The sequence below is a fragment of the Mustela nigripes genome, chromosome 14 (genome assembly GCF_022355385.1).
Source record: "Mustela nigripes isolate SB6536 chromosome 14, MUSNIG.SB6536, whole genome shotgun sequence".
Lineage (NCBI taxonomy): Eukaryota > Metazoa > Chordata > Mammalia > Carnivora > Mustelidae > Mustela > Mustela nigripes.
Window position 1 is genome coordinate 72,475,012 of NC_081570.1, and position 25,040 is coordinate 72,500,051.

A 25,040-nucleotide genomic window follows, 5' to 3' on the forward strand; every position below is an offset into this window, starting at 1 on the left:
GTACATAGATCGGTTAAGAAAGAATGTATATACTTACCTGATCTCTAATTTGGGAGGTAAGGTTTTCCATGTCTCCAGTGAAGTATTTAAGCCTTTGTCTGTAAATTTTAGATGCCTTTTTCAGAGCTATAGTTTTTTGCTTACTTGATTCTTTCATTGCTACAGCTTCATACTTATTCTTTTTCATTTGTAAGTTCCATTCAGTTATCTTGGTTTCCAAGCTCTAAAAAAATATTAGTAGTACTTAAATTATTTTAGAACTCCAATGTTTATGTCAACATTGTAAAAATATGTAAATAATCTTCCACAGATTTTATCAAAAGAATTAATCATGGGATTAATAAAAAGCAAAACAGTAAAGGAAGTTGGTTTCACCAAAGTTTATTTGTAACATTATACAATTACTATACAAACATTTTTTAGGCTTTTTTTTAAACTCTTTTTAAACTTTAACTTTCTTTAAATTTTTGTAATTAACTAGAACTTGTTAAAATTTCACATCTAGAATATTATACATGGTACTAGTTAAGAAAATCAAAGAACTATAATTGAGCTGGAGATAATCCAAAATAAAATACACAAACTCAAAGGAATCAGTAGCTCCCTACATATGTTAGAACTCTTACTTGCAATGATAAAGGCTTAAAGGACATATGATCAGAATCTACAGATCACAAATGATGCAGATGAGATAGGCTTATTTTGCAAATGTTAATTTACTGGAATTAAGGGGCACATCTTGATTCTTAAAAGTTACATCAAGGGCAATAAACATACTGCTTTACCCAATAAGTAGTAACTTTATGGAAGTTACTATTCCAAGACTGAACAGGCTTAGATGAATAACTATAAGAACCATAACAGTAAGGGTGAAAAGATGTTCAAGGGCCATGTTTCTATCCATTGAATTTGATGGTGTTAATTGGCATGACTGTTTCCTTACATAACTAGAGACAGAATAATAGGCCGGGCAGATGATGGATATGATTTAGTGTGGTAACTCTCATGCTTTTATTTCTAATTATTTTTAAGACTTTGTATTTAAAGTATTTGACTACTAAATAGCTAAGAATTTAGAGACCTGAGTTTTAACACTTTACATTTTTTGTAAAAGTTGTATAATACTGAAAAAATTATTACAGAGTTAAGGTTTTAGTTTAAAATTTCTGGACAATCATTTTAATGAAAAAAAATTGAAGGAGTCACAGTAAGACTCAGTTTTCTATTTAATTCCATGATCAATAAAAACTATGTCCTTTTTAAAAAAGATTTTATTTATTCATTTGAGAGAGATCAAGAGATAGAGCACAAGCAGGGGGAAAGGCAGAGGGTGAGGGAAAAGTAGGCTCTCTGCTCTACTGGGGGCCCAACATGGGACTCATCCCAGGACCTGGAGATCATGACCTGAACTGAAGGCAGATGCTTAACCATCTGAACCACACAAGTGCCTGAAAAACTATGCTTCTTAACTTCCACTAAAATTTAGATGAGGTACATATTGAATAAGATTTAAAGATGAGGGACGCCTGGGTGGCTCAGTTGGTTGAGCAGCTGCCTTCGGCTCAGGTCACGATCCCAGCGTCCTGGGATCGAGTCCCACATCGGGCTCCTTGCTCCGCAGGGAGCCTGCTTCTCCCTCTGACTCTGCCTTCCACTCTGTCTGCCTGTGCTTGCTCTCACTCGCTCTCTCTCTCTGACAAATAAATAAATAAAATCTTTAAAAAAAATAAATAAAATAAATAAAAAGATTTAAAGACGAGCCCTCTCTGAAAAATGAACTTAGCAGATTAAGACAAGCAGCAAAATACTGTTAAATAGTCTATTGAGGGACGCCTGGGTGGCTCAGTTGGTTAAGCAGCTGTCTTTGGCTCAGGTCATGATCCCAGCGCCCTGGGATGGAGTCCCACATCGGGCTCCTTGCTCCGCAGGGAGCCTGCTTCTCCCTCTGACCCTGCCTGCCACTCTGTCTGCCTGTGCTCGCTCTCGCTCACTCTCTCTGACAAATAAATAAATAAAATCTTTTAAAAAAAATAGTCTATTGAAATCTACTTAAACTAAAAAATGCCATAAAATATTTTAATAAGTAGCTGGGGGAAAACAAAAAAGAGTAAGAGCAGTGTAAGTCTACTTAAGAGAACAGACTCCACAGGAAATATAGCTGCCATTCCTCCAGGAAACCACAGGGTGTCATCAGCACACCATGAATAACTGCTACATTTCACTAAGCCATTTTAAACATCAAGGTGAAATAAATTTTTTGGAACAAGATAGTCAGGACTTTCCTCACTAGATTTATCCTATCTCACATTTGGGCACTATTAGGGAGTATACTAAACTATCAAATTATTTTTATGGTTTCAAAATAAGTAACTCTTAGCTGGCCGGTTAGCTCAAAATAAGTAACTCTTCGCAGTCTTGCCAAATGAATGGACATATATTTTAAAGTCAACTATTTGCTTTTCCCTATTTCCAAGGAACTCTACATGCTGCATATTATAAACATAATTATTCTGTGTCTTCTAAATTGTGAATATATTCTATTCCTAACTGCTATATTATAAGATCTAGAAAGAAAAATGGGTTAAAGTATCTTTAGGATACTTCTCTGAGAACTAAAACATAAATTTTGTAAAGACCTACTACAACGAATTGACTCAACTTAGTCAAACTATTAAGTGAAATTTATGTTGTCAAACTGAATTCATTATCTTTGTACTCAAAGAGAACCCTGTGAAACCTAAATCGAAGAACTAAATTCTGAACTCCCCCCCCCAATAACTTAATGCGTGTTAGAGGGAATTCAGTAACCTAATGCAACTTCTTGTAATTATTTCTAAACAGTAGGGTTTTTTGTACAGGAATTTAAACTCATAGTATTAGGAGAATGTGATGGCAAAATCTTAAGATTTTAGTCTTATATTCTCTAAATTATCCTATGAAAATTGTTAAAATTAACTTTAAAAAATTACTTAATATTTCATTTTTAAATTGAAGAAAAATGTTTTCAAAAATTTTCCCAACTGCTATTTGAGGACATAATTAAAACTTGTATGAGATAAATTGTGACAGGGGGCACCTGGTTGGCTCAGTTGGTTAAAGCCTCTGCCTTCGGCTCCGGTCATGTCCCAGGGTCCTGGGATAGAGCCCTGCATCTCTGCTCAGCAGGGAGCCTACTTCCTCCTCTCTCTCTGCCTGCCTCTCTGCCTGCTTATGATCACTCTCTCTGTCAAATAAATAAATAAAATATTTAAAAAAAAGGGGGGGGGGGCTGCTGCCTTCGGCTCAGGTCATGATCTCAGGGTCCTGGGATCGAGCCCCGCATCGGGCTCTCTGCTCTGCAGGAAGCCTGCTTCCCTCTCTCTCTCTCTCTCTCTGCCTGCCTCTCTGCCTACTTGTGATCTCTGTCTGTCAAATAAATAAATTAAATCTTTAAAAAAAAAAAAAAGATAAATTGTGACAGATGATTATCTCAGGTGTCAATCCACATGTCATCTGTAATGCCCTATGACATCCATGCAAAGGACACAAGGAATCCTGGGGGAAAGTGCTTAAAAGCACATGTAGGAGGACAAAGGACAAAATATAAATTTTGCATAAGTCTGCTTAATGTCCCCTTACTAGGCAAAAGCTTTTTACCCTTGAAGAAAAAAAAAAAAGCCAAAACACCCCAAGCGCAGTCTTGAAACGTGCCACAGGTTGTAAACATCTGCCATGATTCAGGAGTGCAAAAGCAACCAGAAATTTAACACCAATGTCCTCACACTCAGTGTGGATTATCATTGTACAATTCTCTTCTCCAAGCGAGAACACTGCTTCTTTTCTCTTGGCAAAAATAATGACAATAGATCTAGTTAGCTTGTGTCATGTCATAGCGACCTCAAGTTCTTATTTCAAAGTGCCTGTGAGGCTTCCAGAGGAACACTAAAACCACTGAGTTTAAGCCAAAATATTCCTCTTAATGACACTGATAAAAAAAAACTGCACAACAAGAATGTTACTCAATTTTCTAAACACCAAAGCTAAGTAACTAATTTTAAAGTTTTAACCATTAGTGGCAAACATAAAAATAATAAACATTTCCTGACAGACTACTAAATGTATGTATTTATTTATATGTAGATGTAGAAAATAGACAGGAATACTATATCCCAAAATATTAATAACAGTTTTGGTGTTTTTAAATGACCTTAAATTTTTCCTTTGCATTTTATAAATTTTCCACAATAAACATAAATTAGCTGTATAATGGGAAAGATTTTTAAAGTAATTCAAGCTCTATAAATTCCTCCTAGACTGGTATTAAACAGAGAGAGCATTTCCATCTTGGGATTTAGAACCAAATCTTTAGAAGGGCCAGAAATCTTAAGATCTGCCTCAAATATGTATTTCTCATGGCAATACTTAAATTGAATTCTTCCAAAACCACCAAATTCCAGAACTAAGGAAGGGCTTTATAGTTGTTCATTAATTTTATCACTTAAGCTATAAAAATGACTGAATATTTATAACCTTTATGTGTTCTTTTAATTTATCATTCTCTGCTTCCTTTTTATTAATTTGGAGCTGCAGTCGTTCATGTACCACTTTTACTGATTGTGAAAAATGGTTAGCTTTCAAAGCATTTGCCTGTAACAGATAAAACAAAAAGACGTGTTATTTGATATATTTCTCCACAATCTTTCACTTTATCCACGTTTAGATATGATCTAAAAAGTTGACAAAAAGTAAAGTACCATTTTACATTAACTATGACCCCATTTATATATTGTATATAAAACTATAGGGCTGTGTCCCCTTCTGCCCTTTTATTTAATGGCTCCAATAATCTTTTAAGAAGTCCTACCTAGCCTAAGTAAATTATATCTAAAATGCTCCCACAAACACTAAACTTCCTTAATTTACACTAAAATTGAAATACAAATTTATTCATAGTTCCTAATATATGGTGATTTATCCCAATTACTCTAACTTAAATACCATAAAAATATTTAAAAAAGAAATTTCAAAAAAACTTGTAAAATATCCAAATAATATAAAAACACTTCTGTGCTTATTTCTGATTATATGGGGACCAGGATGGAAAGAAGGAAAAGGAGTCAATATTAAGAAAATATAATGAATTAAGCTCAAAATTTTCTTACCTTTTCATTCTGAAACAAACAAGAAAGTTCTTGAATATAGGTCTCCTTTTCAAGTACCTTCTTCTTAAGAGCCTTCAGCAAATATAATGTAGGAGTTAGAAGAAAAACCACAATTTGGATAATGTTGGCTAATTTTATAAAACCAAGCAGCATATAAGTAAAAAATGTCAGAATAGACATGAAGTATAAAAAAGACTTACAGTATTTTCACTTTCATTATCAGATAGTTTCTCTAACATGCTAGATAAACTGTCCCCTACCTATGAAAAAAAGATATTACAAATCAGTATCAACAAACATATTTCTCTACATATAAAAGTAGAAAGAGTAATAAGCATCTTTTAAGAAATTAATATGGACAACTATTACGCACTGTTCAGATTTTTAAAAAGGTCATCATATGGATTTCTGCCTAAGTGTTCCAAATCATCTTTTGCCCATGGTTTATGAAATTATATACTAATTTCTAAATAACACCTCAGACAGTACAAGCCAATGACACGAAACCCACAAAAATATTGTATGCAAAGGAAGCTCACTGGGCTGCTTATAATAGTAAAAAATATAAACAACCTTAATTCTGGCAACCAAGAATTTTTTTTTCTTTAAAGAATCACAGCACATTAGTAAAGGAATTCTATGTAGGTATTTTAAATGAGAACATAGAAAAATGTTTATTCATTTTGAGGGCCATACTCCTGCTTGAGTATGTGAAAAAGCTATAAATTCCTTTCACCCAAAAGCATTTATGCCATGTACATATAATGCAAAATTGCACACACAATTTCAGAGGGCTCATGGACTACATAAAGCCTACTCTTAGACTTATGTAGAGGGACACAGTGGAATTGCTTGGCATACATATATTTTCATTTCTCTTGGGTATAATCAACTTGTAAATAAATGTTCACAGCAGCTTTATGCATAACAGCCCAAAAGTGGAGCAACCCACATATCCATCAACTGAGGAATGGACAAGTGAAAAATGGAATAGCCATATAATGAAATATTATTGGTAATAAAGAGGAATGAAGCACTGATGTGTGCTACAACATGAATGAACCATGAAGGCACTATGTTAAATGAAAGGCAGTTGTGAAGAACCACATTTTATGTGAATCTGTTTACATGAAATATCCAGAATCAGAAAATTCATAAAAACAGAAAGCAGATAATAGGGTAAGGAGGGGTGGGTGGGGTTGGGTGGTGGGCAAACTTTTAAAGGCCATGGGGTTCCTTTTTGTGGTGCTGAAAATGCTCTAACATTGGCTGTGGTGATTGCTGCACAGTTCTGCAAATACACTAAAAATCACTGAATTGTACACTTTAAATGGGTGAATTGTATGGTATATGAATTATCTCGCAAAAAACTGTTAGCCACCAAAGATTAATCCATGTATGAATACAATGGTACAAAGGAGCTTAAATTCTAAGAAAATTTTATCGTAACCAGATGAGATGAACTTTAACAAATAATGAAAAATTTTGAGATAGAAAATATAAGTGTTTTTCCTATAAAAACATGCTGCTTTCATGTAGAACTATTTGTGAAACATTAAGAGTAAGGGTTAGTTTAATGATTTCCACTTCAAACAAAAATTCAAGAATTATTTCCATTTCAAATTTACCAATAATTCAATTTCTACAGTTTAAGAAATAGCAAATCCTTCAAGTGAGAAATACATCTATTACATTAGTGCTTAGGAGCCCTTACTTGTTGGTATTCTGTCTTTCTAAGAAGACGTTCCAAAGTTTTTTTTACACGTTTAAAAGTGTCTAATTCTTTTGTTAATATTTCCTTCTGTTCAGAGATCTTCTTCAAATTGGAGGCAAAAAGATCAGCCTGACAAAATGTAAGAACCACATACCTTTTTAAGATACAGCATTAAAAAAAATTTTTTTAAAGATACATTAAGACACCTAAATTACAGCGTTACTGTATTTTAAGTATTAAGTATTACAGTATTAAAACACCTAAAATACAATGTTGCAGTAAAGTATCAAAGAATACTTTATTCTAGCCACAAAATCATTTTTGCATATGGTAAGAGTAAATTTTGCCAAGTTTATTAATAGTATATTAAAGTACATCATATATTAAACTAATAAAATCAAAATAAGAGCATAAGTCCTACAGTACTTCAGGCATTTATTGTAATGAAGCTAGTAGAATACAATTTATTTTTCATCTCTAACTCAAACTTTAGTACACTGAAATTTTGGAATACAAGTTTCTATTCCATACAACACTATAGAAAATAGATATATTTCATCTTAGAATATTTTAGTTTAAATTTACTCTTAAAATAGTTGACTCTCTAGTTGAACTTCAGATAAATCAAGTACCAAGGTATATGCTTTCCAGCTTAACCTCTTATCAAGTGCATGCCTGAGATTATCTTTGAAGAAAAAAATTTCAGTTAATGACATAGGAGACTGATAAACCTTCAATTTTTTATATCAAAAACCAGTATGTGTCCATAACTATGTTAAGATATAACTACAATTAATGTATGCCGAGTATCATGCTTGTTGTACATTTTATTAGATGTTCACAAGTCAGATACTCACATTTTCAAAACTAATATCTTCAATGGTATTCTTAAATAATGGCAAAAGTAATTCTACAGAACAGGTTGCCAACTCAGCTTCCTTAAATGTTGCTTCCAGGTCAGTCTTTTCATTTAGGATGTCCTGCTTTAGACTAATTATATATATACAAATAAAATTTAAGTTAAATCTGTCACATCAAGTAGTTATACTTTTATGGAAATATAACACAGTGTAACTATCAGTTACACAAACTGCTCTCCAAAATGTAACAGTAAGTTGTCACTAAAAATGTATCAAATTTTTCCTATACTCCCTTATTTTTCTATACTTAATATACACAGAAAAATTTTTTAACATTTAGATATGTAACACACAAAAACCACCAACAGCAACACTTCACTGTGCTGTTTGTAATTGTTCAACATCTCTTTTCTGGTTTGTAAAATGATTTGTGGGAATATGTTTATGTCTTTTTTACCTCCTTATCTTCTCTCTTCTCCAAACCCAAAAGATTTGTCTTTCTAGACCTTATTCCCTAATGCTTTCTTGAAACTTTCATGTCCTTCACCAAAAATTCCTCCAGAAGAACAAATAAGCTAAACAAATAGAACACGAAAAACTAAAGCTCTCGAGATCTCAAAAATCCTTCATGCTTGGCTTTATAATACATCATTATTCAAAACAAACTATTAATATTTGCCTTCTCAATTACCTAGACACTACTTACTGTGTGTCATTGTAAGAGATATCTCTTTGGTCACATTTTTACATCCTGAAATCAGGATGCTTCTTGTAATCTTTGTTAGTTAAGAAGCAACCGTAAGTTCTTTCTTGCACATGCCTAGAACTTAAAGGTGGCCAATACTTTCAAGAATACCTGAAATGGGGTGTAGCACTTTTTAAATCCTAGGAATCGAGGATCATGGAGGAGTTGAAGAAGCTAGTGATGTAGGAATGTTTAGCAACATTCCAGAAGCAAGACTCCAAAACAGGCTTGCTGGATATTCTAAGAGCCGAGCACCAGTAAATCTTATTTCAGTTAGAGATGCTCCTAAGAAATGCCACATCACCAATACTCTTAATAGCTAGGACAACTCTGAGTCAAAAAGTAACTCAGAAGAGTCGGATTTTGAGTATAAGAAAATTTTGAGAATACCCTACTTTACTTCATTTATATTTTATTCTTATATAAGCATAGAGTTATTTGAAGTCAAAATCTATGTATAATTAAGTCTGAAGGAGCTTTTTCAATATTTATAAATAAAATAACAAGTCATAAGAAAGAATCGTATCGGGGTGAGAGAGAGAGAGAGCACAAACATATCTGCTCGTATCGGGGTGCCTGGATGGTTCGGTTCTTAAGCGTCTGTCTTCGGCTCAAGTCATGATCACAGGGTCCTGGAATCGAGCCCCCAGTCAGGCTCCCTGCTCGGCTGGAAGTCTGCTTCTCCTTCTCCCTCTCTCCCTGCTTGTGTTCTCTCTTTCTCATTATGTCCCTCTCTGTCAAATAAATAAATAAAATCTTAAAAAAAAAAAAGCACTGTATCTTTATTCAATAGGCAGTTTTTTTCTTTCTTTACAAAACATAATATAATGGCTCATCAACAACTGATGGGATCTTAGAGGCTATGTCTGAAAGCAGACTGTGTTCTTAATTACAGCTGGCTTAACGTGATGGGTGTAAGATGTTGGCTGTAAATAACAGTTGCCCATTATTAAAAACCATGGGCAGAAGAAAGTCAAATGATTATATATGACCAAATATCACTGTCATTTACAAGTTAAACAGAAGCTAGACTATACTATCAACAGTGACAATAACGGTGTTTTAAGACTGTCATTTTGCAGGGCACGTGGGTAGCTCAGCTGGTTAAGCATCTGCTGTTGGCTCAGGTCACAATCTCAAGGTCCTGAAATCAAGCCCTGCATCAGGCTCCCTGTGGGAGCAGATATGTTTGTGCTCTCTCTCTCTCTCAAATAAATAAATAAAATCTTAAAAGGAAAAAAAAAAAAAAAAAAAAGACTGTCATCTAAGGAGCAATGAGTCATTTAAATATTCCGTATGTTTTTTAAGATTTTATTTATTTGGGGGGAGGGGCAGACGGAGAGGGAAGGAGAAAATCTCAAGCAGACTCCCAACTGGTGTGCAGTCCAGTGTGGGGCTCAATCCCAGGACCCTGACATATGACCTGACTGAAAACAAGAACTGAACATTCAACTGACTGAACTACTCAGGCACCCCCATGTATTCCCTATTCTAAAGGAGATAGCAAAATATGACAGGTATTTGTTATATAGCAATACTCCAAATGACAGTGAATTAGTACTCATTAACTACATTTCCAAAATTCCACAGTATTTCTATTTTCATTTACCTTAGCTATAAGGCTTAATACTTTAATAACTTTCAATAGTTAAGGCCTTCATTTTTATTTGATTTCATTAAGATTCCAAAAAACTAGACCAATTCTGCTAAACGAGTAATGATTTGTAATCAGTTTAAATAAACATATGAATTGCTAGAGTTGAAGAAGTTATTATTGAAAGAATGCTGTATTTGATTCAAATAATTAACAGTATGGACAAAATATGAAATGCTAAAAACAGAAAATTAGATATCCCCTGCTATAATTGAGAATACCAGCTGAGATGACTTTCACTGGCAGCTTGTGGTAAATGTTCGTCCTCTGGTGTACTTGTAAAATGAGAACATAATTCTTCTGAATGACTTCTATCAATTGCAGGTTTCTCCATAAACTTGGTAAACGGATTTATAGGTGGCTTCCACAACTTTTCTTCATAAGGTGAAAGCTAAGAAATATTTTAGTTATTAAACTTATCATTTCAGTAGTTTCTTTTTTCTATCATTAACCTATAAGATAAAAATCCTAAACATGTATAAAGAATAATATTTTACAGACAAAACAGAAATTATAACTGCTACTCATTGTGATACTAATTTAAAAACTATCAAAATTCCATTGCACAACCATTCAACAATTGCCAATTCCACAGTTTCCAAAAGGCTTGTTATTTTCTACATAACCACAAGAATGTAGAAATTTTTATTAATCTATTTCTTGAAGTATTACAATAACTTAATCCAGTCATACTAGAAAAAAAAATATAAAAACTATGGTTAACTCTGGTCCTCAGTTTCATTATATCTACCCAATAGGAAATGTATGTTATGTATGCCTAGAACAGTAGAAATTTCATATATTTTTCAAAGTATCTGGCAACAATAGCTACAAGAAGATTAAGCTATTCTTTTGAAAGTTTACAAAATTTACAAAATTAAATTGATTTATTCCCATTTCCCAGCTCAATCTAGGGTATTTTTTGGTGATAACGAATAGGCAGATGACAAATACTTCTAAGTTTAACTAAACAACTGTTTTCACCCAAACTTAGAGATCATTTTTTTAAACAGGAATACTCAATGAATTTCTTCAGAACTGTTACATTTTAAGTAATGAAATAGTAGTTCAGCAATCATTAAGGCTGTGTTTTCAAAACTCTAATATATTGTGTCTTCCTGACTTATATTTATACATCTTACATTTATACAAAATCAAATGTTATATTTAATATCTTGTGCATTTTTTCAGAGATATTTTACCTCTTTGTAATTTATTTTTATAAACCTGTCTTATATATTTGTTCAGGAATTTTCAGTACTTTAGATATGAAGAATTAGAGGTTGAAAATTACTTATAGTTCTAAATGACACTTTGAAAGTGTCTGTAAAAATACATCTATTTTTGTCTAAAGGTTCTATACACTTCAGAAACAAATATTTAGGATACAGACCAATGAGAAGCATGTTAATATTTTTTAAATACATGTACAAATGGAACTGCCAACTAACCTACAGATATCTAAGATGATCTACTTGAATGGTGCAAATATGAAACATCTTTTAGTAGGACATAACAATATTTTGAGCTATCTGAAGTCTTAAGGAATTGAAGAAGAATTAAAAATAGATGGATATAAAAAATCAAATGTAAAACCGAACCTAAGGATGAAGAAGAATATGATCTAAATAAATCACTGCAATCAACAGTACTATCGTTTGGTTCCAACAGTTACCCCACTCACAGAGGAACTGGTATTTATCTTTCATTCATTCACTTGCTTAAAATTTGTTGCTCTGCACACTGGAATCTAAAGAAAGAATACCTTATTTACGTTTGAATCCTTAGTACCCACAAGCCTTATCAAAGCCAAGCAGTAATTGAAGGAGAGGACTCAAGGCTTAGAGCAGTTAATGTGATGAATAAAGGCAGCTGCTTTTTACTTATTCACTTCATTGATTTAGCTTTTGGGGGAATCATTAAAAGAAAAATGTTTCCTATGTTTTAAATAAAAGTTCAAAAATAACTGTAAGGGGATTAGGGTTCTTCAATTGGTAGTCAGTTTGGTATCAGCATTTTTTAAATGAGTTCTTACTTGGCTCTGGGGGCTACTGGCAACATTTATACAATTTTTCTAAAAGTTTTATCACAAGATGAAATACTACATTTTTCTGCTTCATCACCTGTAAAAAGTAACTGTGTCTTACCATAAAGGGTAAACAAATAAAATTAAAGCATTGTAAAAACAGAGATCTTAGAATGACTCTTAGCCCAACATTCAGAAATGTTACCTTGATTACTGATTCCTCAAAACATAGAGAACTATGTAAGTCAAGTCTCAGATATATCCATAGGAATTATCAACAATTATATTCTTATAATCTAGAAATATTTTCCAGGATAAAAATTGTTCAGAGTTTCCAAGGCACTCCACATTTGTGTATTGTGACAATACTATAACTAAAAACATATGTGTGCTGAACAACAATTTTCTTTAGCATAAAAACTCCTACCTTTACAAAAAAATGCTATCATTTTAGTGAGCCAAATGTATTCTTCTACAGAAAAGCAGATGTTTTGCAAGAAAATGTTTTCAATTACATGGAATATACTGCCAATTGACAAATATACTTCTGTACAACTTGGTGTTGAAACAAAGACACATATTCTGCACACATATTTAATAACCAAACACCTAAAGACTGGCAATTTAAACATATTTTAATGTTTAAAGAATTAAATTTCCTATACAGAGATGACTTTACCAGTCCCCTATCAAAAAGGCATGTACTTAAAGCTTTTTCCAGGCATGGTCATGGTTTATGCTGACCCCGCTACACTCACTAAAGTATGTTCCATTTTGGCCAACAACAAGCATTTGAGAGATGGCTGTTCAGGGACTGTAATGCTGGCCATGGTCAGAGAAAAGAAAGATCCCAGTTCAGGCCCTTCCTTAGCAACTAGATTGCGCTAAGTAAATGAACCAGCTGCAGACAAATATGTACTTAAAACCAATCTCTCTGAAGAGAACAGCATAAGAACCTCAAGATTTCAATTTGTTTTGCCAAACGTTAATTCTTGGAAAACGAGCTCCCACTGGCTTCAAACAAGAGCACACAGCTTCTCCCGAAAAATTCACTGAAATATTCAGCAAAGAACACAAAGTAGATATAGGAATGCTGCTCATCTCTCTCACTGTTCTTCACACTAGTCAAAGTTTACTAAAGAATTTGTAGAGTCCTGCAGAACAAATGGGAGTGACAAAAAGGAAGAGAAAAAGGCATTCTAGGTAGAGGATCAAGTACATGCTAGAGGAAGGAAATCACGAAGGGACATGATTTGTAAGGCCAAGTGGCAAAGGACGAAACTGGACACATGGAAGTGGTCACTGCATGCCAAGCTCAAAAGTTTGAATTTTTTCCTAAAGATTAAGACAGACCATTAAATCATTTTAAGCAAGATAATGACAGATCAAAAGTGCATCTTTAAAGGATAAATTCAGTGGTATTTTGGAGGCTGGACCATGCATATGAGGGTAGAAGAGCAGAAACAGTGAAACTGGTTATTCAAGTCCCAGAGAGATGAAATTCCAGCATTCTTTTCCTAGAAAAAAATTTGCAGCAATCAAAAGTTGTTTCCACTGGTGATTAAAAAAAAAAAAAAAAAAAAAAAACCTTGAAAAGCAATGAAGGAATTAGAATAGCAAGAGATCAGTAGAGAAAGTGACCCAAATAGAACACCTCACTTACCCATCTGAATGGACTGCTCCACATACCTGTTCCAGAAAATGACAGCTTATCCCTTTAAGTACCAAAATAACTTCTGAGCTTGAAGAAAATCTCCTGAAAGTATTATTTCTTCTTTCTCAGAGTACAGGTAGCCTGAGAATAATTTAACTAATCCTTGTTGACCCAGAGGCAGCATATTAAAATAAAATACCGAGCCAGACTCACCCGTTCTTGGTCCTTAGAACCACCTGACATGGACAACTCTCAAGCACAGCGGGCCTTAGTTGCCTCTTCTACATGGGAGAAACCTTTGCCAGCCAAGCTGTGGGGAGGTTTGAACAGAATAAAGCAGCACTTACAGGTGGGGTTTTTTGTTTGTTTGCTTGAGTGGCTTTTTTTAAAATTTAGGGCCCCTTTGACTCGTTTTGGGGACTGCTTTCCCACCAGGTCTTCTCTTTAAATTTTTTCATCTTTAAAAAAAAAAAAAAACCATACTGAGTCAATCCCCATTCCTTAAATTATTTGCAGGCCTCGGTTATCTGTATAAAACCAACTTTTAAAAACAATTCCTTCAAGATCTGTTCTTTACAGAATCATTACAAATCATCATCAAAGAAGTCATAAGTTGAGGACTACTAAACCAGAGCCCAAGGGAAAACAACTGACTTCCAAAAGAATTGACTACCTGTACTCAAAACCTGACACTGATAGATGCCAACCTCACTGCTATATTCAGCTCCTTGAGTCTCATTCATCTGTACAATATAAACAAAGCCACTTTCTCATACCTTTGGGTTTTTTGGATACAAAAACCATATTATTTATACCCATCAACCATGAAAGTAGAAGAAAGTGAAGCAGAAAATGGATACCTAACTGTTGAAGAATTAGGAACATGACCATGACACTCTTATTCTAAGCAGAAGGAAAGCAAACTAATTTCACAAACAGGTTTTCTGTAGTTTGTTCTTTTAACTAACCAAGTAGCGTTTAAAACTACTCCAAACACCTCATTAATTAAAAAACACCTGAAACCTTACTATGGGTGAGGTGACAGGGAAACTTTGTCTCTGAAATAGACATCCTAAATACCAGCCCCGGTGTGGTAATGGTTTTCTCAATCAACATGCACCTCTGGGGCACCTGGGTGGCTCAGTGGGTTAAAGCCTCTGCCTTTGGCTTAGGGCATGGTCCCAGGGTCCTGGGATCGAGCCCCATATGGGGCTCTCTGCTCAGCGGGGAGCCTGCTCCTCCCTTCCCACCCCCCCAACCCTCCCCCCCACCTACTTGTCATCTCTCTCAAATAAATAAAATAAAATCTTCAAAAAAAAAAAAAAATGCTCCCCTTACTACCTGTACTCAAAACCTGACACTGTAGTTTACTTGATCACTTTTTTACAACCCCTCAAAGTGACTATTATTGCTCTCGTTTTCCAGTTAAGGAAACTGAAGCCAGTAAAGTTAAGTGACAGTCCAAGGCCACACACATGAAGGAGTTTCCTACAGAGTCTGGAAACCTAGAAGGAACCTGGAGAAGGACTTAATTTCCGAGGCTTCCCATAGTATTCTTCACTAAAGGGGCCCCAGGGCCTACCACAATCGGGTATAGATTATATGGTGGTCGCTTGAAAGCCAGTTGGGTAAGAGAACTGTTTCACAAGGAAACGCCGGCCAGAAAAGGGCTTCGTTCTGGAAAAGCCCATCTACTAAGATCTACCCTGGGGTCCTGGGAACCACATCTCTAGGAGGACGAGCCTCGCTGCCTTTTCCCCAAGCCAGGCAGTCAACTCTGGGGAAGTGGCACGTACAGGCAAAAAGGGGCTGAGGTTTAGCTCTGGGTGGACGTGAAGGCATTTCATTTCCGGGACCCACCACAGCCCTTATCTCCAGAACCCCAAAATGCGTCCGCGGTAACCGCAGGGAAGCGGTCCGAGACCAAGCCTCCCCCTCCCAAAAGCGTGCCTACGCCCCGACCGCTACGTCAGCACGCCGCCGTGACGTCAGCCCGGTGCCGCTCAGCTATGGAAGGGTCCAAAGGGGCCGCGAAGATGACGCCTCAGCGAACGTTAGTGGAAACCACTGCCGTATACCTGTGCTCTCCGGCCCTGGGTCGGCTAGGAGAGAGAGGGACGCAGGGGGCAGTGCCGCAGGTAAAAGCTAGAAAGGAAGCCAAAAGGTGAGCTGCAAGGTGAGGTGGCAAGCAGGCGAATCCCTAGAACTGCTTGCTTTGGAAGGGTGCCCTCCCTGGTGCAAGCGGGACGAAAGCCGCGCTAGTAACCTCCTGTGGCTTCTCTGGCAACGGACGCCCCGCCCTTTGCGTCGGGCCCACAGCCGAAGCAGCCGATTGGCCGGGCTCAGGAAAGCAAGGGCCTGCGTCTGTTGCGATTGGCGGGAATGAGGGGGCGGGGCCTGGGAGAGGCGTTTTGTCTCTCAGTTGCCGCTCTGGGGAAACTTTTCCCGCCCGCCCTTGAAACCTTTTGTTTTACGGGAGAGGCCTCACTTTCGTATAATTACCAAAACTATCAGTTGAGCTCAACCTAGAAAAGGAAATATAACCGATAGATTCCGCATTTTCTAACAGTTGGCCTGGAATTGCCCTGCTTTTGCTTTTTAAAGGGGACATTTGAAAAAGCCCAAGCAACCGCCCCTACAAAGGAACTTTAAGTATATAGTATTGCTGTTTAGCGGAGATCTTCCCCAGGCCTTCCCTTCTGTTCAATTAGGGACCTGGACGGTGATCTAAGGCGACTTTCAGATTTCAGATTCTTTGCATCTGTACAACAGGCAACGAGTATGATCTCTACGCTCCTGAACCAGCCAGGCGAAGTTTTACCTGGGAAACTAAAAGTCCACCTCACCTTGAAGTTCGTGTGAAGAATTGTGCACCATCACGGGAGATAAGCAAATAGAGCGAATTTCATACGTCAGTTGAGCAGTTTAGCCACACCGTGGCATACTTCATTATTGGTTTTATTTGAGAACATTTCCCATTGATGATTACAGCAAAGCTATCTTTGTTTTGTTTTGTTTTGTTTTCCAGTGCTGCTTATCCAGCAGGAAGTTCATGGCAGTTTTTAAGAGTTCATTCATAAAGAACATATTACTGTTCCATATACACAAATGCTAAAAAGCTGTGGAGACCGGATCCATCTCTTACTGATGGATCATGAGCTCTGGCAAGTCAACTAACGGCTACTCTGGGCTAGTCTTCCTTGTTTAAGAAACAAACAAACAAACAAACAAAACCGGAAGTCGACACGTGAAATCGGTGCAAGGAAAGTAATTTTGAGGGTTTTTCTAACACTTACCTGGGATTCTAGCTAACCTTACTAGCTTGTCATAATAAAATAATTGTACACAGAAGTTAGGCTTCTCTTATGAAAAATACTTAATTAGATTGCATCAGTGTTAGATATAACCACCTTTATAAGACATGCAAAAGGAAAAGCAGTCACAAAATCTCAAGATGATTATATTAGATTCTCAAACTGACTATTTGAACTGCCCAGGTAAATATGGCATCTCTCATCTAAATCTAATCGAATCTAAATTTGAATTTGAAATCTGGTTGGATAATGAAGTTTTGGATAGAAAGATCCCTTATTTTAAATTATTTAAATGGAAAAAAAATTAATTCAGCCCACCAAAAATGCCAGTCAATTTCCCCAAATATCATTAAGTACTTGACTACTTACAAAATAATACATTAAGGATGTTCTAATAATTTAAAGCAGAGGCCAATGTACTTTCTTCTGTAAAAGGCCACATACTAAATATTTTAGATTTTGTGGATTATACAGTCTCTGTCATATTTAATTCTGTCCTTGATGCATACAGATGTCATAAAGGATACATAAACACATGGTTTGGCTCTGTTCCATAAAAACTTTATTTATAAAAGTAGATACCAGGATAGATTTGGCTCAGGACAGAGTGTACAGACCTCTGATATAAAGCATTTAAAACATCATTAGTGGTACATCTGTGTGTAGGATGCAAGGTGCAATGTTGGATAGTAATTTTATTTTTCTTCCCCATAGGAACAAATATATACTATAATGGTAAAAGTGAGCATGAAATAGTAAGCTGAAATAATGAAATGAAAAGTAGTAAACAGTAAAATGAAATAGAAGTAAACAATGAAATAGTAGTTTAAAGATACTTGATGAATACAAATAAAATTTAACAAAATAAAAAAGCAATTTAAAAAAATAGTTTGGTTGTGTAATAAATTATTTTCTTAGGACTTATTCCCCACTTGAGTTACTTGTGTTCTTTCCAACATGTTTTGGTTTTCTTCTGCTGTTTTAACAAACTTAGGGTTTAACAAAACAACCATTTTATTTGTTCATTATTCTGTGGTAAGAAATTCAGCCAGGGTTCAGCTGGGTGGGTTTTTTCCTCCATATGGCAATTGCTTGTGTCTCTCATCAGGTTGTAGCCAGATAGCTGCTGAGGCTGGAATATCCAGAATTATGTGTTTGGAGACTAAGTGGGCTCAATTGGAAAGCTAAGTCCTCCTTCACCCTATCCATGTGGCTCTGCAGGTGGCCAACTTGAGCTTTTGTTCATGGCAGGTGTGTCCTAAGAGTGAGTGTCCCTGGTAGCAAAGGAAGAAGCTGCAGATCTAAGGCCACCCAAATTACACAGAACCACTTCTGCTGCTTTTTGCTATCTAAAATATATCAGAGAGCCAGCCCAAATAGAAGAGAAAAAGTAAAAGATTCCATCTCTTGTTGGGATAGTATCAAAGTCACATTGTGTCTATGGAAACACAATTTACTACACAAGGCATTGAGGTATATGCCATTTTCTGAACATCAGGTTCTGTCAGCACAACACAATTAATGCATTAGACAAAAGTGATGTCCCATAAGGCGATGAAATGATCATGGTCTCAGCACACTATAGTATGACAGAGAACTAAAGAACTAACATACTTCTTACATAAAGCAATAAATTCTCTCACGTTTTCTCACTTCCAGATTAAAAAACAAGTTCAGTTGTTCTACACATATTAGGGTGAATAAAAGACATTTGCCAGAGCGATATCTGCATAGTAGATGCTAGGAATTGTACTTACTCACCTGATAAAAAGACTACATCCAGATCCACATATTAGATGACCCGTTGATCTTCTACCCAAGCCAGATAGATTAAAAGAGAGTGCAGTGAGAATTATCACCTTTGTATCTTTCAAGTCTTTAATGGTGGCACTAATCACTAGAATTCCTCTAGAAATATGGTATGGGACTTAGGTTAACTGTTTGAGTAGAAAAGGGCCATTCCATGGCCTACCAGTTGACCTTCCTATTATAACAGCCATGAAGTAAGAAGCAAGGTCAAGGTGCTGTAAATCTCCGCTAAGGTAGTGAAGTTCTGATCTCTATCAGATCCAGCAATTTTTCATTATAGGTGACTAAGTCACACATGATAAATCCATTCTAACATCCTACCTCCCTAAGTCTTTTAAGTCAATCCTCTAAAATATATCCTGGGATTTCTAGCATCTCAACTTTATTTCGTGCAGAACACTACTGGATCTGGGTTTCAACCCACCAAGTAAACCTTGAACCACTTCCAGGTGCTCAGGTAAGCACTATGTGTCCATTATCTTTGATAAATATATCCATATTGATCATTTCAATCTCATCAAAATTGTATTCCTTTGTCCCTGGTGTAACATTCCTGGAATTCATTGTCATATTCCATAGTTTTCTGCCAACATAATTCTAACTTCTCCAAAGTCAGAATTTTTACTTGTACCCTGGATTATATGAGATCAAACTCAATAGATATATGGACTTAGTAATACTGGCACCTAGTAGGTAGAGGTCAGGGATGCTGCTGAACATTCTACAATGAACAGAACAGCCCCTACAACAAAAAATATTCAGTCCAAATATTAACAATTCTAATATTAATAAATTCTGGTCCAATATAGAGAATGTAGAGGCCACTAGCCACCTATGCCTACTGAACATTTAAAATACAAGTAGTCTTCGGGCAACTGGGTGGCTCAGTTGGCTAAGCGTCCACCTTCAACTCCAGTCATGATCTTGGGGTCCTGGGATCGAGTACCATGTCAGGTTCCCCACTCAGCAGAAAGCCTGCTTCTCCCTCTCCCTCTGCCACTCCCCCTGCTTGTGTTCTCTCTCTCTCTCAAATAAATAAAATCTTTAAAAATAAAGTGTGAGTAGTATTAACTGAGACATGTTTTATGGGCAAAACAAACACTGAATCTGCATTTGAAAAAAGAACAAAATTTTTATAATAATCATTTGTTGAAATGATAATATTTGGGGCATTTTGAGTTAAATAAGATATTTAAAATTTAAATTGAGCTCTTTTTTAAATTTAGTTTTTAATTTTGCTACTAAAATTCTATTTCTACTGGTGGTGCTAGTCTAAAAATATAAAGAAGTGATAGCAGTGAGTTATGAGAAGAATCACGAACTCCTCACAAGGTAAATTCCTCAGATGAAGTCAATTCAGAATTTTCAAAGAAGACAAGACTGGCCTTTTAAGACAAGAAGGAAGATTCTTCAGAAAGCAAAGAGCTCTGTAGGGTCTATCAAGATGATAGAATGATGCAAATTGACCCAAAGATTCTGTAATTCTCAAGATCCAACTTCTCAATCAATGCCTTAATTTTTTACCTGAAAGACCTGGTGAGTCTGTTTATTTAACTTACCTTGTAGTTTAACCTTTCACAGCATTAATCCTTGATTTGGATGTGTCATTCTAGCAACTTAGAGAGATACATTTTTAAGGCAATCATAGAAGCCCTCTGAACTGGGGTGCCTGGGTGGCTCAGTGGGTTAAAGCCTCTTCCATTGGCTCAGGTCCTAGGATCGAACCCCGCATTGGGCTCCCTGCTTGGTGGGGAGCCTGCTTCCTCCCCTCTCTGTCTGCCTCTCTGTCTGCCTCTCTGTCTGCCTCTCTGTCTGCCTCTCTGCCGACTTGTGATCTCTCCCTCTGTCAAATAAATAAAATCTTAAAAAAAAAAAAAGAGAGACTCTCTGAGCTTATCAAATTTTTCTTTAAGCGTCTTAGTGCAGTTATAAATAGCAAACCCACCCCTCCATCTTTTATTCTTTTTTATGCCATCCTCATCAAAGACTTCATTCAATAATTACTTAATTCCTGCAGCCTACAGGCCACTTTTAAATTGAGGTATAATTTACATTCAATAAAGTGCACAGATATTAAATGTTCAGAATATGAGTTTTGATAATTATACAACCCATAAAGCTACTACCTACAACAAGACCTAGAACATTTACATGAACCCAGAAAGCTTATTTGCATTTCTTTCCAGCCCATTAACCAAAACTACCTTCACTCTTCACACATGCACTCTCCAAGACAACCACTTTCTAATTCTGTCATTAGAGATAAATGTACTTATTCTTGATCTTCATTTAAATGCAGACCTACAATATATATTCTTTTGCATCTGCCTCCCTTTGCTCAATATATATGTTTTTAAAATGGATTTATGTTGTTGCATATTTTAGTTGTTTATTCCTTCTTATTGTGGAGTAGTAGTATTCAGTTATCTGAATATATTAATGCATTTATCAATTCTCCTGTTGACAGATATTTAGTTGTTTGCAGTTTTGGGTTATCATGAATAAGGCTGCTATGAACATTCTTGTAAAAGACATTTTCTTTTAAAGTTTTATTTATTTATTTGAGAGAGAGAGAAAGGATGAGCAGGAGTGGCAGAGAGAGGGAAAGAGAGAATTTCAAGCACACTCCTTTCTCAACATGGAGCCTGACACAGGGTTTAATCCCAGGACCCTGAGATTGTGACCAGAGCAGAAACCAAGTTTCTGATGCTCAACCAACTGAACCACCCAGGCATCCCTGTTGTTTGCTTTTTTTAAAAATTATTTTTAACTGAACATGATAAATTTTTTTTTAAAATTAACATTATTTTCTTTTAGGGGTGCCTGGGTGGATCAGTCTGTTGAGTGGCCAACTCTGGATATCGGCTCAGGTCATGATCTCACAGCTGTGGGATCAAGCCTCCAGCTCTGTGCTCAGCCCAGAGCCTGCTTCAGACTCTCTCTCCCCCTCCCTCCAACTTGCAGTGTCTCTCTCTCTCTCAAATAAACAAATAAAATCTTAAAGGAAATTATTTTCTTTTAAGCTTTTTTACTTTGGATGGTCTTCTTTCATTAGGTCTGTGTCCCCTGATTTATGAAAGTTCAGCTTGACCCTTTTGTATGGAAGATCAAATTGGTTGGCCAAAATTTTATCTAGGAGATTAATATTATTTTTTTCCTCAAAATATCATACAACTTAGATGTTAAACCACTTTATATTCACGTTTCCAAATATTGATCGCCACTTTTTAGAAATTATCAGTGTTATTTTTTGAAGTGTCTTTATCAATTAGAACATTTTAGGCTGAAAGTAACAGAATAGCTGACTAACAGCAGCTTAAAGATACATCCTACTTCACACAGGAAGGTGTCTGGAGTTAAGCACTCTCCAGACTGGCACAGCTGCCACCAATGTCATCAGGGAGACGGGCTCTTTCTTTCAGCTCTACTAACTCTCACTTTTTGGCTACCCTCCTTACCTTCCACCTAAGGGCCACCTAAGGGCCACAGAATCTCCCTCAGCTCCTGCACTCTTGTAGGAAAGAAGGGTGAGATTTTCCTAGGTAATTCTCTCTCTCTCTCTCTCTTTTTTCACAGGAAGGAAAATATTATCTATAAACAATCTCAACATCACCATCTTCTCCACCTCCCTCCTCTAGCAGACTAATCCTGGTTATCAGCTTGAGTCAGGTCACAGTCATGCCCCAGTATAAGGGAGGCTTGGAAAAATGAGCATCAGACAGGTTTGACCTCTGTCACAGAAGACGGGTTCTGCCCGCAAGAAAGAGAAAGAAGCAAGCCTCTAGCTGGACAATCAACAGTGCCTAAGCAGGTGCCAAGCACACCAAAGAACAGCCATAAATTAATATGGATTAATATTAATTAAACATTTACTGTGACCTAAACAAAGTTGTAATCATCACATGTACTATTTAAATTTTATACCAATTTTATAAATGCTGAAAATCAGACATGGAGATGTTGAATAACTTACCTAAGGCCACATGGTTGGTTAAAGCCAGAGCTGGGATGTCAGTCTTATCAGCCTAACATTCAAAGCCAAAAACTTAATGATTTAATTGCTGCTTATACATGATTATTATAATACAAGATTAAAGATGAATGCCAATAACAGTGTATATAACTGAAAACAGATGTGGCAGAAAATTTTATTCTTACATTCTGGAATTTTACTCTTTTGGCTTTATCCCCTACTCAGTAAGCAATTTACAGTGTGTGACTCATTGCAATAATTTATATTATGATAACTCATCCAAGTGAAGATAAAACATGTATCTGATATAATGACACTTAGGATAAATTATGACACTAAGAAATTCATCCTTTTTTTCTTCTTTGAAAAAGACAGAATGCTTCCCAAAAAGTTTCTTTTAAAAAATTTGTCACTTCTTATAACCACTGCTTTTAAAATACTCTTCATATTTTTATACTGTGAACATCTGATCTTAGCTAAAATGTATCATCCATTGTACATTTTTAGTTTTTAAGATGATTGTATTTTTCTGGGTATTTACCCTAAAGATACAAATGTAGTGCTCCGAAGGGGCACATGCACCTGAATGTTTATAACAGCAATGTCCACAATAGCCAAACTATGGTAAGAACCTAGATGTCCATCAATAGATGAATAGATAAAAGAAGATGTTGTGTATATATATACAATGGAGTACTATGCAGCCATCAAAAATTGAAATCTTGCAATGACGTGGATGGAACTAGAGGGTATTATGCTAAACAAAAAAAGTCATAAGTCAATCAGAGAAAGACATATGATTTCTCTGATATGAGAGTAAGGGCGGAGGGTCATGGGGGGTGGGAAGGGAAAAAATGAAACAAGATGGGACTGGGGAGGGAGACAAACCATTAGAGACTCTTAATCTCAAGAAACAAATGGAGGGTTGCTGGGGGGGTGGTGGGGTGGGATGGGGTGGCTGGGTTATGGACATTGGGGAGGGTATGTGCTATGATGAGTGCTGTGAAATGTCTAAGCCTATACCCCTGGGGCAAATAATACATTATATGTTAATAAAAAAATTTTTTTAAGATTATTGTATTTTTAGTAACCAATTATGGCATTATATTAAAGAATTGATTGATTTTTCCTTTTTCCTAATTATGTGACTCTAAAGAGAACTTACTAAAAAAAATTACTTTCTAATAGAGAAAAAAATAAAAACAGCTATGTAGTAAAAGACATATACTGCTCTAATAATTTTTTTTTTTAAGTTGCTCCCTATTCTTTTTGGAGGAGAACAGAAAAAGGCAGGAGAGAAAATACTCAAATAGGGGACAAAAAAGAATTGGTGAATAATAAGGAAAAATAAAGGAGATCAAAGATTGTCTCAGTTCAAGCAGAGCATCTATTGGGATTGTCAAACAAGTCACAGCCAAAACTCTTGATACAAATATGCAGGTTATTCAAGAAAACGGGGATCCAAGTAGGGTGCTAGGCGCTGTGGGATAGGAGAAGAACTCTGAGATCTTAGCTAGGCCCAGTGAGTTAAAGGGAAAATAGCAACTTTACAAAATTGAAATGACATGTCACAAGAAAAATAATGGTAGAAGAATAAATATTTTAACTTCCAATGTAGAGAAGAAATAGAAATGAGCTGAGGTGAATTTTGAAGACATTTGGAAAGATGAGTGTCTAAGCCAGAAGAGTCTTAAAAAAAACCCCGTTGGCCAGAATTCCTCCTGGGGAGAACACTTTATAACTGTCTGAGGTTGAAGGAGAGCATTTCCAATCTTCCCCTGCTGCTTGGTTTCTGAGCGGTGTTGAGGACTGAGGAGTGGCACGCTGGCTGCATAGGGGGCCAGGCAGGGATTTTGTCGGTGGTAGTTAGTTGGTTCCTTTCACTGCTGAAAGTAAGGAGAAGGGAGAAAGGAGGAGAAATTAAGATCCCTCGGGATAGAAAGACACTGAGACAACTGGGGGGCCAAGGATGATCCACATTTGTGGAAAATTATTTCCAGAAGGCTGATGATTTCAGTGATTGGGAAGTGCTTTGTTTTATTTTTCGGTGACACAAATCCTTCTCTAGTCCCACCTATTAACCCTTCGATAAAGTCTAAATTGTTCACAAACATGATATGTACATGTTTCTTTGGAAAACTCATAACACG

The 25,040-nt window shown here is 36.1% G+C and overlaps 1 protein-coding gene across 4 annotated transcripts in view; it reads right to left on the bottom strand.

The window, feature by feature from the left end:
- ODF2L (outer dense fiber of sperm tails 2 like) overlaps positions 1-16,420 on the bottom strand; it is a 34,911-nt gene extending 18,491 nt beyond the window's left edge. The window contains exons 1-9 of one of the 4 annotated variants that reach the window (XM_059375296.1): positions 15,873-16,420; positions 14,008-14,104; positions 10,336-10,505; positions 7,713-7,845; positions 6,856-6,984; positions 5,342-5,401; positions 5,142-5,213; positions 4,510-4,626; positions 38-223 (exon numbers count right to left, since the gene is read on the bottom strand). In XM_059375296.1, the coding sequence (XP_059231279.1) occupies positions 38-223; positions 4,510-4,626; positions 5,142-5,213; positions 5,342-5,401; positions 6,856-6,984; positions 7,713-7,845; positions 10,336-10,505; positions 14,008-14,037 (897 nt within the window). In that variant the 5' untranslated portion in view covers positions 14,038-14,104; positions 15,873-16,420. Of the gene's footprint in view, positions 1-37; positions 224-4,509; positions 4,627-5,141; positions 5,214-5,341; positions 5,402-6,855; positions 6,985-7,712; positions 7,846-10,335; positions 10,506-14,007; positions 14,253-15,590; positions 15,748-15,872 lie in introns of those variants that run through there. The other 3 variants (XM_059375293.1, XM_059375295.1, XM_059375297.1) reach the window with 3 other exon arrangements.
- Between the last annotated feature and the right edge of the window lie 8,620 nt (positions 16,421-25,040).